Below are 13,005 nucleotides of genomic sequence, written 5' to 3'. Positions count from 1 at the left end.
AGGCAGGTACGGACGTTACGCAGTGGTACTGTAGTAGCCATCGCTAACAACAATAATTTAATGCTGAGCGATGAGAGATAAGGCGCGCATGCAAAGCAAAGACATACTTATCCAATTACACTCATAATTATCCCTTCTTCGATCGATCTTCGTCGTTGTCCGTTATTGGGTCCCTTACTCTGACGTCACGATAATTACTAAAGAAGATTCTTGGACGAGCAAACGTCTCAATTAGCGTTGTCTTTTTATCTTGGCCGCCATGTCAACATTGTCCCAATTGGATTTGCTAGATGCTTTTTTAATTTTGTTATCCTTATTCATAAATGTAGTAGATTTTAAGATCTGCAAATTTAGAAATATAGTTAGAGAAACACAATTTGAGTCGAGATTAAAATTAAAATTAAATAAAAAATTATTATTATTTAAAAAAATTAAATTATTTATTTTATTTTATATCAAAATTTAATAAAATTATAATAATTAAATAAGATAAATTTAAAAAAATTTAAAAAACAAACCTGCAAATCCTAGATTTTAAGATCTGCAAATCTAGAAATATAGTTAGAGAGATGCAATTTTGGTCCCGTTCAAGATATTAAAATTAAAAATTAAATAAAATATTATTAAAAAATTAAATTATTTATTTTATTTTATATCAAAATTTAATAAAATTATAATAATTAAATAAAATGAATTGAAAAAAATTATAAAAACAAACCTGCAAATCCGCATAAAATCTAGGACACATGAAAAAAATAATAATAATAATAATAATAGAGCTAATTTTTCCTAGCATTAGCAAAGAGTTCACGTTACAAAACTATTATCTAGCCTTACAAGGTTGACGAAAAAATACATCTCTCCTTTCATTAGACTAGTCCCCAGTGAATATTTTACTTCCAAGATCCATCATCCTTGGTAACTAACAGTCCATACATTAACGGAAATCCATGATGATCTAATGCTCTTTCCAGCTTCTTTTACCCACACTGCCACCCCAGATTAGTAATTTACAATTGAATCGAGCATTTTTCAAATCTAAGACATTGATCAAAGGCCTCTCAACAAAAGCTCGTCGTCACCCTTAAGCGAACCATAAACCCGAGCCCGTTTGCTCCGTGAGACCCCTTGACCCAGCCCAGGACCCGAAGCTCGATTCTCCACAACGGCCTTCAAAGCCCGTTTCAAGGCCCCAATTTCCTCCTCTCCACCTGCACCACTCCCGGCCCATTGCACCACCACGACGCTCTTGGTCCGCCCGCCAACCGTCATCATCTCTGCCCGCACCGCCCTGGCCCGGACCGACCGAATCACCCGGGCCAACTCGAGGTTTAAACCGGGCCGGTCCTCGCAGCAAAGTGTCGCTTTCATCACCTTCTTTCCACCGTCACAGTAGCTCAGGGTCGCCTCGTCGTACTCGCCCGGGAACGGCCAAACCTCGGGATCGGAGTCCGATCCACTCCCACACGCGTCTCCGCTCTGACGCCCCACGTCAGCCGCTTGCTTCCTCAGCTCTTTCACGTGATGGACCACCTGTGCTAGCAACGAGGCCTTATCCGTCTGTATCGCAAACACAAAGCATTCACCAAAGTATAACGTCAATACCCCTAGCGCTATGATCCAAATAACGGTTAATAGACGCAAAGAGAACGTGAAAGGAAAAGGAAAAGGAAAAGAAAGTTGGAAACTTGAGAATGAATATTGAAAAGCAAAAACAAAAGAAAAACCTTGGTGGTGTTGGGTAGAAGAGAGCGTAGGGTGGAGAGGTGGGCGTTGATTCGCTGCCTGCGTCTCCTCTCTGCGTCCTTGTGACTCTTACATGCTTCCTCCGATCTCCTTTCCCCCTTCGAAGCAGAGCTCATCATCGAATCCCCGCCGTCCATCGTATTGACCGCCGAGTTTGGTTCTCGACCGCGTTCACTCTTTTGCTCCAACAAGCTCCTTGATCCATAGTAGCTCTGAAAAGGAAGCATATCTCTGTTCTGTTCTGTTCTTCTAGGCTAGGCGAAATAAGAAAAAAAAAAAAAAACAGGAGCAAGAAAAACAACTTTATGAATGATAACAAACAAAGACCTAGCTAGAACCGTGATGGTGTTATTCAAAGTAAACCTAAGTGTAGGAGTAGCAGGCGGAGAGACAGCGAGAGAAACAAAGAAAAGGAAGAGAAAACATACAGAGAGAGAGAGAGAGAGAGAGAGAGAGAGAGAGAGTCGTGGAGGAAACCTGAAAATGCAGGTTTTGAGGTTTAACTGTAGTGGTAAATAAGGCCGTGGAAGGGTATAAAAGGGTGGAGCAGCGGTACCCCTTTTTATCCCTTACCAGTGTTGACTGTTAAAAAAAAAAAAAAGTGGAACGTTAAACGAGGAGGGTACTACGAGTCAGGCAGAAGAATTAATAAAGCTTGAACGTTAAACGGACCAAGGGAAAACAAACTACTCGATCCATGTCTGAGGACAACCACACCATACAGACACCTGTTTTTCTATATATATAGCATTTGATAGGAAAATATAAAAGAAGTTTGTTTTGGTCGATCTTAATTATCAGTAATTTAAATGTGTTTCTATCTGTTCTTTTAACCTGGGGGTGAAAACTGCAGATGTATATCCGCTTATCTTGATTTCTCAGAAAGTGTACGTCTCTCATCTTCTAAAAATGGTACAAGGGTTCCGGTACGTAGTACTAGTATTCATCGATGATAGTACATGGCATGGACCTTTCTTCCTGTATGTTTCGTTGTCTTTCCCTGCTAACTTCCCAGCAGGTACGTTGTTAAACAATATCAAACTAATACAAGTCTCTTGCAACGAACTCACCGACACTGTTTAATTAGAAAACTTCTATATTAATGGCACGTACGTAAGTTGGCTATGCGTCATTAATTACCAGCCTTTTTAAAAATGTTACGTGTCTAATATCATTTATTTATATATAATCTAACGTATTATATTAAATTATATCAATTTATATATTTATTTTTATAAAATTTTTTACTGCTAAGACTGTTCTTCTCATTTTATCTATATATATCTCTAAAATCTAGTAGAAAAAATTAGGTGATCTTGATACATGCAACTTAAGTATTCCTGAAGTACTAGTACTTAATACGTAAGATGCAGAGTAGTACTTCTTGTTAACAAAACTCATCAAGCTTTCAATACAATCAAGTTTTCTTAGCCTATTCATTATTCACAATCTCCTTAAAAGAAAAGTAATTTTATTCAATTAAAAGTGAGCATTCTAAACCAGTTCTAAATTGGCCAAATGGCAAGTTTGTGAAGAAATTACCAAGATCTCATTAAAACTGTAAAATAAATCACGTTGGATATATAACTTATTTCTTGTTGAGTTAGATACAGATGTTTGACTCTTTATTTTTTTCTAAGCAAGTTTCATTGAAATAAACTGAAAAGACATAGTCTAGTTACATCTTTCAAAAGATTAAAACTAGTGGGAAGGTCCTTTCCATTATGGAAATCTAACAAGGATTGAGGGATGCTAAGAAGACTTATGCTTTCATAAAAGTTATTGAAGGCCGCCCATTGCATAACGATATTTAACTTTGATTCGATTAACATCAATCATTTATATTCTATGGGTAAATAAATTACGAGGAAAAATAATTTTTTGAAATTGTAAAATTAACTAAAACAATCACCATCCTACAAAGTCGTTAACAAATATATTAAAATTTAAGAATAATGATATCTACACAATACATTTTATAATATATTTTATAATACATATTATACAATAAAGATATTTTGGTAAAATAATATTATTTTTATAAGTTAGTTTACAAAAATATTTTTTTAAATAATTATTATATAAAATATTATAAAAAAATTACGTATATTTATCATTTTTCATTATTAACCATAAGACAACAATTATCTAAGGAAGAAGTAATAAATATATAAAAAAAGAAAATTATTGTTTGATGTGATCCGATATCTCAAATCTATTTTACAATATAAAAATATTTTTTAATCTAATATATCCCAGAAAATCAGCCGAGCAAATGAATTAATTCATTTTACAATCATTTATATAATTATATTTTAAATTAATGATATTATTTTATAAAAATATCTTTATTATTACTAATAATAAAAAAAAAAAGTTATAAAAAAAAGATTCTGTGTGTATTATTAATAATAAATAGATAAGTAAATTAAAGAGGATAAAAAAATGTGAGGACTTTAGGTGTGATATAGATGTGGATTCGACAGAAATGGGTTAGTCATGGGAATTGGTGGGGTGACGGAAAGCAGGTGTTGAGGTGATAAGTCAGTCATACGAGCCTTAGTGTCAAAGACTATTATTACAACGACAGTAGTGGTGGGAGGGATCCGTAAGTGGGACGTGAGTGGATGTTACACCGTGAATATTAACTATGGTTTGACATTAATGCGAAACGTGGCAGGGTTGTTTTCCAAAGGCATAGAACTATTTGTTACGGCGGCGCAGACAGCTTTTGTTTTCAGGGAATCAAATTTTCCAAAAGCGACAGCAGCGATCACGAACCGACAACCCCTTTTTTCCTCTCTAGAAGTTGAAGACCCCGTTTTCTCACTCTTGTGCCCCTTTTTTTTTTCCCCAGTTTCTGGCACTTTTTTTTTTCACTTTCCTTGGTTTCATTTATTAATTTATGTTTCTAAAAATTAAAAAAATAATAATAAAGATTAGAATATCAGAATCTATTTTAATATTTTTATTTTTTTTGGCATGGGTGTTCAAGAACAAAATCTCCATTAGTTTCGAGAGTGCACACGTCTCGGATAAAAAATTTATTTTTGAAGTAAAATAATATGAGATGACATGACATTAGATGACATAATTTTAGATAAGTTAAATAAAATATTATTTTTAATATTATTATTATTTTAAAATTTGTAAAAGTTAAATTATTTATTATATTTTATATAAAAATTTAAAAAAATTATAATGATAAAATAAGGTAAGTTTGATAGTTTCTGTATCTAAACGAGACCTTAGTGCACCTCTCTATTTTAGTATTAAACATCATTTATCCTTTCTCATCCTCTATGTAAGTAAATTAGTGTTTCGAATGAGTTTTTTTATTTTTTACTTAGTGTTTTGAATGAGTTTTTTTATTTTTTACTTAGTGATTAAGAAAATATTTTTTAATGATGTTGTAAATCTTTTATTTTTTAAAAAATGTTTATGATGATTAAAAAAATATATGAAAATAAAAATAAAAATAAAATACTGAAATGTACTATTTGATGACCCTATTCGGGACACACTTTGATGACCCTATTCGGGACATAATTTTGGTGACTGTAGCACCACTATCAAGCAAACTCGTAGAGGAGAGGCAAAGTCTGATCTGGACATGAGTCTTTATCTGATTCATTTGTTCCTTATCTTGTAGTTTCCTAAAAGCTCAACCCATAAAAGCAAGCAAATGTCTAAAACTGCATTGCTCCAATCCTGAAGTATGGAATCAAGAATGTGTGTATAAATGCCACTACATTCCAACAAAAATTCAGAGAAATGCCCACGAAGACCAAAAACAAAACTGTAGAATGTGCATGTGAGTATGTTGGAAGCAATTACAGATCTAGAATACTGTAGGAAGAGAGATCAACATCTGATGGCATTGCATACCAGACAACAGGAGCAGATATGAGTTCAGATTGTTACAGTGTAGGGGACCTCAAAGTTGAAGCAGTAGCAATGGACATTTTTTTTTGTTTTTGTTTTCGTACTTGTGGCTTATGCCTATAAGCTATGAAGATGACATTTATACACTGTTTGAGCACTCCGAATTCTTTATCTTATCATTTAAATATTATACTTTTAATATATTTTATTTATTTAAAGTAAAGTAAAAAGTAGATAAAAAATGAATAAAAAATAAAAAGTAAAGAGAGAAATTAATTAAATATTTATACAAATGTGAATAGTATTCTATAGATGTAGAGATGATATTGTAATAAACTAGATATTAATTATAAAATACATAATTCATTAGATGGGCTATATTGAATTATTTCCTTCAAATTTTACAAAAATATGGATTTAGCATAACCCATTGAGAATCCTCTTCTCAACCTCTATTTCTAGGTTCTAGAATGCAAATTAATATTTTTCTAAAAATAATCTCTCAATAAGTTTAAAAGCCCCCTCACTTTAGTACTATCAAATTGCATTTGAGTTGTTGGGTAAGATATCATGAACTGTTATCTCCAAAATTTAGAACACTTCTAATGGTTTATGTATCTTATCTTTTAAAATACATCATTAAAATTTATTTTTTTATTTTATATACTGACTTTTATAATATATTATACATCAGTTTATTTATTTTTTCTTTACATAATTTAAATATTATATTATTTAATAATTTGTTGGAAAAAGTTCAGGCAGGGAAACTATAGTGGGAGATAAAATACATAAAAAGAGAAAAAATAAATAAAATATTTTTTACATTTGTGTACAGTTCACACTACATGTAGCTTAACACTATAGGAAAATGAAAAATATATTTGAAAATAAAAAATAGGTTTGAAAATAATTCAACAATTTTGAGCTGCTACTTTTCAAATTTGATATAAAAATAAAAAACCCATTGGGAGTGCTCTCCTCAGCTTGCTATATTACCTTCGCTAAAAGGAGAGGGAAGGCCATACCTTTTGGCAGTGAGATTCTGATGTACCTGTTATATTCCACTCACTTCTGGCACGGCACCGGACCATTTCAAGAAGATGACCCCAACGTGTTTTATTTTATTCCAAGTGAAATTTCGAAGTTAGACTAGACAGCAACAGCAGAGGAAGAGACAGAAGGGGCAAAAAGATTGAGACAAAGGGTTTAAGTAAAAAGCAGAAATGAAGGGCACTTTAAAGACAATCTTGTTGCGGTAGTGTCAAAAGTCATGGATGATCTGATTGCATGCCCTAAAAGCTGCCTCGGTGTCAATGTTTTTTCAAGCATTGGGGAGAAGACTTTTTCATAATTGGTTGCATCTTACACCAGTAAACCAACTCATAATGCTGTAGATCCGGCTCTCTTAAGTTTTGTTTCTTTATTATTTTACAGATACGGGAGAGAGAAGCTAGTGGTATAAAGTTATAAACCAAAGATACGGCTCAGGAATTTCTCACTTTCTAGTATGGATGCCTGGTTTTAATGTTGATTCCTGTGTGAAACAATATAAGAAGAACCTCAAAATTTTTTTTATTAAAGAATGATCAAGACCCACCCTTTTTTTCAACTGTATTGAGGAATCCTTTTCCAATAGAATGTTCATCTAAATCTTCTAGCGTAAAAATGTAAACCAAGCACATGTCTTAAGTTAAAAGAATCCAGAACCAACCACCAGAGAAATTACCTTTTTGTAAGTTTATGTCTGTTGCTCTTGTATCGCCCATGCAAATTATGCAAAGGAAATGAAGTGCAGACAACCTTGTCAAGGTTTGAACTGTACATTACAAGATGAATGACTTTGCACGTGAATAATGTATCAATACCAACAATTAGCACAACTGCAAATAAACATGTCCACTTTTGTGGAAGGGTGACCCTGAAGGAGCAATCAGACCGAGACCTTGCATCACTTTCACCCTCCGCGCACTAATTTCTGGAGACTTTCCGAATAAGGGTGTTTCCTAAGAACAATAACCCAAATTTATATAAATTAGTATCTTTGAATGGTAATGTGCAATGCACCTGATAGGTCTAGAGTCCACAATCTTACTCTCCACCCTGATCTTACCAAGAGAGGCGCCGTTTAAGCTAAATTCATTGGCAAATTTAATGTATGAGAAAAAGTAAAAGATTCTCCCAAAAATGGGGAAAATGATTATTAGGTGTACTCACAAAACTCGGGTTGTTTAGCTTGTTTTTCTTCAGCAACTCATCTAGCTCCGTGATTCTAAGTTTTGATTCCTCCTCAGTGCTTCTGTTATTTGGCTTGACTTCTTTCTGCATCTCATCTTGCTCAGGAGTCTTGCTTCTTCCTTCCTCAGTGCCTATATGCTTTGGCTTGAGTTTCTTATGCAATACGCCTTGCATTGAGGATTTGTTTTTTGCTTCTTCCTTCCTCTTTCCTACTCCATCCTGCTTAGGGATTTTCATTCTTGCTACCTCCTTGGCCCTTCGACTGGTAGGCTCAAGGTTAGGACTATCTAGCTTGAGTTTCTTCTGCACCACATTTTGATTAGATTTTTTACCCTCACCACTTGAATTAACTCTTTTGAGTTTCCTTTGCAACCTATCCCGATTAGGGGCTATACTTTCTGCTTTTTCCTCTGCAGAGCTTGAGCTATTTGCTTTGAGATTCATTCTTATCCCATCCTGCTTAGAGGCCTCATTTTTTTCTTTCTCAGCTTTTTCAGAATTTCCAATCTTCACCTTCATTTTTGGTGTAATTGTTGGAAGCTGCCTTCTTGTAGAAACAATTACCTGACATCAAATTGTCATTCAATTATCCATTCATAAGTAATGGAAGTCCAAAACACAAGACAAGGAAAGAAGGCAGGCATATAAAGCAGCTACCAACTCACAGAAGTTCCATTACTCAATAAGTTAATCTCCTTAGCACTATGTTGCATTTTCCCTTCCTTTTCTGAAAAAGTGTTTTGGAGCTTTGGCACCAGTATAAGCCTTCAGTGCTCTAGATTCCTAACACTTCAGGCCTGATATCTCCCTCAGGCACGGCTTCTCCGCAACCAAGGGGATATAATCTTCAAAGTTGCAATTTAAGATATAGGATGCTTAGAGAACAAAACTAGACTTACATGATTTGAGGCTTCTATGTCCTGATCCTTTACTTCATTTTGATTGAACTTGTCTCTAGAAGCATCAATTATTACCTTTGCTGCCAAATATAAAATATTTTGGCCAGTGTAAGAATCTATAATTGGAATGAAGAGGATACATTTTATACTTCTTTGACAGAAAGAACGTAGGCTAAACCTATAAAAGATGTACATGGATACAAGTATCATCTTCCAACACAAACAGTTATTGTTGAACAGTGGTAAACCCCAGCGGAAGAATGTAGACACAGTATCGAATTAATGCATGCATGCGATTGATCCTTGTTCAAGTTTGTATATGTGGAGAAGGTAAAGAATTGAGTGTTCAGGATATCAAAGTAGTTCAAACCAACCAATTCCCAGATTCCAGCTGGTAGGTTAGTTCAGCACGGTAAGGTACTTAGTTAAAACCAAAATGTTTGGTTTGGGTATCAGTTAGCATCGAACAAACTGTTCTACATCAAACCAACCAACTGATTATTATTCAGCAACTCCACACTTTCAAGTCCCTCTGACCACTGTGAAACATGAAACCATGGCCTAAACTTCATACTCTCCTTCAAAGCTGGTAGGTTAGTTCAGCACGGTAAGGTACTTAGTTAAAACCAAAATGTTTGGTTTGGGTATCAGTTAGCATCAAACAAACTGTTCTACATCAAACCAACCAACTGATTATTATTCAGCAACTCCACACTTTCAAGTCCCTCTGACCACTGTGAAACATGAAACCATGGCCTAAACTTCATACTCTCCTTCCAACTAATAGATAAGACCGATAGGTATATCCATAACTTCTCCATTTGAGATTCTTTCTCCGTAAGGCAAACTTCACATGCATTCATTACTATGAGCTATTATTGTTCACTTTTTCTTTCAAGATGCAACAGTAACACAGTGGCTTTTGGCAATAGATGAAGAATACCGCACGCTGACTTGATATACTAGTTTAATTTACTCACGATTTGTAGGTAAGTAGTATCCCTACCATTTTGAGAGGCCAAGGTCTAGAAATTCTGATTTCTAGGTAAGAGACTTTCCACTCAAAATGTCCACTTATTTAAATATGTTTACCGGATATTGACATGCACACAAAAGCTTGGACACAATTTATTAATTTACTATAGGATCTCCACACATCCACTAAGATAGATACCTGAAGACCATGCTCTCAGAAAATAATGCAGTTTTTCAATTTATGGCAACTACAAACTCATGGTTTTTTATACAATGCCCAAGTTCCAAATGACTTGTGTCTGACTCATAAATATTTTGCCTTATACAGTGCAGTTTAGGCGGGGATTTGATGAATATGACCACAAGATTAGCTCACCCTTAGATTTGGATCCTTGTCCCTTTGATCTTCCAGATTTTGAGTGAGGACAATCCTACAGCCATACCCAAATGGTAGAAAAAACATCAATGACAAGCATCTAAGATCATCCACCACCTAAGATGAGCAGCTTTACCAAACTAATAACTCCTCGTCATAGGTTGCCAAAAAAGGGTAAAAGAAATGGTCACCTGCTCCAGGGCTTCCTTGAAAATTTTCCAATAACACCCATTATTCTGCTCGAGTATCTGAAGAGCTCAAAGAATCAGCGTGATCACATATAAAGAATAATGCTAGAAAAGGTGGACAAAACTAAAATACTCAATCAACCTAGGAGGTCGCATCATAATTTGGGTAACCAGCATTAAACACTTACTCGTTTAAACTCAGATTGAGATTTTACAGGATCAACATACAAGCTGCAACATAGATGCAAGACATGTTAGTCTATTTAATGAGAGAAGCAAAAAAAGCAAAAAAGTAAAACTAAAAAAGTCAAGCAAGGTCAAACCACTAACTATTTATAGCTTCCATAGAGCCTAACCAGAACTTCCCCTGCTGATTTATTTCCAGGTTTAATGCTCTCACCGATAGTGTTCTCATCAATAACCTACCAAATATTTGGTACAAATAAAATGAACTTCTATAGACAGGTGATCTCAGTGTGTACCAGTTCCGAAGACCAGACGAAGCCGAAGAGAATAGCATTTCAAATACCTGTGCAGGCCACCAGGAGCCACCATTGAGCCTGATCCATATCAAATACCCCCATGTGACCTGATCAGCCACAACCTTCTCTGCACCTCTCTGCTGCCTATACTGACCTTTTCCACTATTAAGACATTTGCCTTTCATGGTTTGCCTTTGCAATATAGACTGTATATCAACAAGTGCATCAAATGGGGATCCAATTCGTTACCAATAATAGAAATAGCACCTTAAAAATCTAAAATATAAATTTTTGTTTTTTTACTCTAACCTGAAATTTATATTGTGCTGGTTCCTATAGATTTTGGATTATTTATATGCAACATTTCCAGTTTTGAGTAGACTCCTTCTATTATTAGAACCAAAGATCCAATATTACTGAGTTATGCATACTCACAGGGGAGTTTGATGAACGCACTTCTCACTTTCATGTTAACTGTGGCAAAAAAAGTACCAGCTAACTTAGCTAGTAAAAACTCGGAACACTCTACCAAAGACCTTAAATCAACTCCCCCCCTTATCCCAACACACAAACACACTCACACAAAATAGAATGGCAGAAACCAGATATAGGAAATAAGGTAATACATCATGGTTACCTTTTCTTGAAGTACTTTACTAAAATTAAAGCCTCGCTACACCAATTCACATAAAATTAAACCTCGCTAGACACTTTCATGGTCCAGGCACACTACTCATTATCACAAAGCAAAATATTGCCTCAATAAGGACATTAACTGTCTCGAATCTCGTACAATAAGTCAATGACTGGCTACTGCTAATATCTAAACCCTGAATAACCTAAATAAACGAAAATGTTCGCAGAAAGGAAAATTATGAAACCTTTCAGTGCTTTCAGCAACCAATAAAAAGCAACATTCGGGTTTCACCTAAATGGCATGCACCCACTTACGCAAGAAACTTGCTAATCTCCTAAGAAATGGAAGCCGAATTTCCACGGTTTGGTTACAGGAAAAAAGGGGGGAAAACATAAAAACTTAGTAATGTACCGTGCATCTATTAATGCATGCAAATGGATCATTCTTCTCTTTCATATCGAAGCAAAAGAGAGGTATTCCGCTTTTTTTTTTTTTTTTTTTTTTAAAAAGTTTGTCTTTTCGTCTTCTAAGTCCCGGACAACGACGAAAGGCATGCAATTGAAAGCATCTATCATCTTTCTGTTATCTTCCCACGTTATCTCGGCAACCAAACAATGCAGATGCGATGCGGACCCAAAAAAGAAATCGGGTTTCTAACAGTCGGGAAACGGGCACAAAATCAAAACTCAAACAAGGAACGCAGGGTCTGTAAGTACTTACAATCTACCAAGAAGAAACCAGGGACGAAAGACCCAAAAAATCTCAGACGCACGACAAGGCCACAACCGAGAAGCAATTAGCAGAGTGGAATGTTTTCTCTTCGATCACGCAGAACGGAGTGTTTACGGGTCTCGAAGTAAAGAAACTCAGCCAGCAGCATTTACGGGTTCCCGTGCGTGTCAGTGGGACTTACAGTCGAGCTAAAATCGTGTCTAATTCAAATTTGTATCATATATAAATGAAATTGAATCACTGTTCTTTCCAGTTAATTAAATTGGTAAGATTTTTTAATTTTATCCATTAATTTTATAATGTATTCACGTTTTTTTTATATGATTATAATGTATTCACGTTGGATTAATGATTATGGTAAATGAAAAAAAAAATTATACTATTATAAAGATAGATCTCAACTCAAAAAGTACAAAAAAATCTTTTTTTTTTTTTTTAGTGTAACCCATTTTTTTTTATAAAGAGTCTGTACAAAACTTGTACCTAGCATTTTTTTTATCTTTTTTTTTTTTACTAGAGTACCTAGCATTATTCTAGTAATATTATATCAATTATTATAAAAGAAACAAATTTAAAATTAATTATTTTATTCTTAAATCGACATATAGAGCACGTAATATTTGATATAAAATTCAGATTTTAAAATGTATCTTTTAAATAAAATTGTCATGTTTATATATATACTAGCGGTGGCTAACGTGCAAATTGCCATGTCTGGCTAATTAAAAAAATAAATAAATAATAATTTCTAATATTAAAATAGTCTAATATATATGAGTAAAATTATTATTTATTTATATTCATCATTTATTATGGAATTTAAATTATATTAAAATTTTAAATTAAT

At 34.3% G+C, this 13,005-nt stretch overlaps 2 protein-coding genes across 7 annotated transcripts; both read right to left on the bottom strand.

The window, feature by feature from the left end:
• Positions 1–762: 762 nt before the first annotated feature.
• Positions 763–2,456, bottom strand: LOC109013704 (transcription factor bHLH106-like). Of its 4 annotated transcripts, XM_018995888.2 has the most exons (4): positions 2,419–2,456; positions 2,224–2,328; positions 1,728–2,000; positions 763–1,560 (listed from the first exon to the last, which is right to left on the bottom strand). In XM_018995888.2, exons 1-4 carry the CDS (start codon positions 2,443–2,445, stop codon positions 1,051–1,053), a joined length of 915 nt encoding a protein of 304 aa, XP_018851433.1. In that variant the 5' UTR covers positions 2,446–2,456; the 3' UTR covers positions 763–1,050. The 4 variants fall into 4 exon arrangements, with proteins under 4 accessions (XP_018851433.1, XP_035551234.1, XP_035551235.1 ...); XM_035695341.1 differs by lacking the exon at positions 2,419–2,456 and having other exon boundaries at positions 2,175–2,274; XM_035695342.1 differs by lacking the exon at positions 2,419–2,456 and having other exon boundaries at positions 1,728–1,995; positions 2,224–2,272.
• A 4,886-nt stretch (positions 2,457–7,342) lies between these two features.
• Positions 7,343–12,333, bottom strand: LOC109013705. Of its 3 annotated transcripts, XM_018995891.2 has the most exons (10): positions 12,147–12,333; positions 11,225–11,263; positions 10,837–10,995; positions 10,638–10,729; positions 10,496–10,538; positions 10,311–10,367; positions 10,120–10,174; positions 8,769–8,848; positions 7,849–8,433; positions 7,343–7,637 (listed from the first exon to the last, which is right to left on the bottom strand). In XM_018995891.2, the coding sequence occupies exons 3-10, from the start codon at positions 10,972–10,974 to the stop codon at positions 7,506–7,508; spliced, it is 1,182 nt and encodes a 393-aa protein (XP_018851436.2). In that variant the 5' UTR covers positions 10,975–10,995; positions 11,225–11,263; positions 12,147–12,333; the 3' UTR covers positions 7,343–7,505. The 3 variants fall into 3 exon arrangements, with proteins under 3 accessions (XP_018851436.2, XP_018851435.2, XP_035551383.1); XM_018995890.2 differs by lacking the exon at positions 11,225–11,263; XM_035695490.1 differs by lacking the exons at positions 11,225–11,263; positions 12,147–12,333 and adding an exon at positions 11,099–11,177.
• Between the last annotated feature and the right edge of the window lie 672 nt (positions 12,334–13,005).

This window comes from Juglans regia, chromosome 11 (genome assembly GCF_001411555.2).
Source record: "Juglans regia cultivar Chandler chromosome 11, Walnut 2.0, whole genome shotgun sequence".
In the NCBI taxonomy this organism is placed as follows: Eukaryota; Viridiplantae; Streptophyta; class Magnoliopsida; order Fagales; family Juglandaceae; genus Juglans; species Juglans regia.
The sequence above is the reverse complement of the archived record's forward strand: the minus strand, read 5'-3'. Positions and strand labels throughout refer to the sequence as shown.

Excerpts from the sequence above, each read along its gene's own strand:
- LOC109013704 (XM_018995888.2), bottom strand. The coding sequence starts at position 2,445 with ATGGATCGAGTAGTTTGTTTTCCCTTG. Across the intron at positions 2,329-2,418 it reads GAGTAGTTTGTTTTCCCTTG|TCAACACTGGTAAGGGATAA; the intron begins GTCCGTTTAACG and ends TTTTTTTAACAG. Across the intron at positions 2,001-2,223 it reads CTCAAAACCTGCATTTTCAG|CCTAGAAGAACAGAACAGAA; the intron begins GTTTCCTCCACG and ends TATTTCGCCTAG.
- LOC109013705 (XM_018995891.2), bottom strand. The coding sequence starts at position 10,974 with ATGAAAGGCAAATGTCTTAATAGTGGAAAAGGTCAGTATAGGCAGCAG. Across the intron at positions 10,730-10,836 it reads GCTCCTGGTGGCCTGCACAG|GTTATTGATGAGAACACTAT; the intron begins GTATTTGAAATG and ends AATATTTGGTAG. Across the intron at positions 10,539-10,637 it reads CTCTATGGAAGCTATAAATA|CTTGTATGTTGATCCTGTAA; the intron begins GTTAGTGGTTTG and ends TCTATGTTGCAG.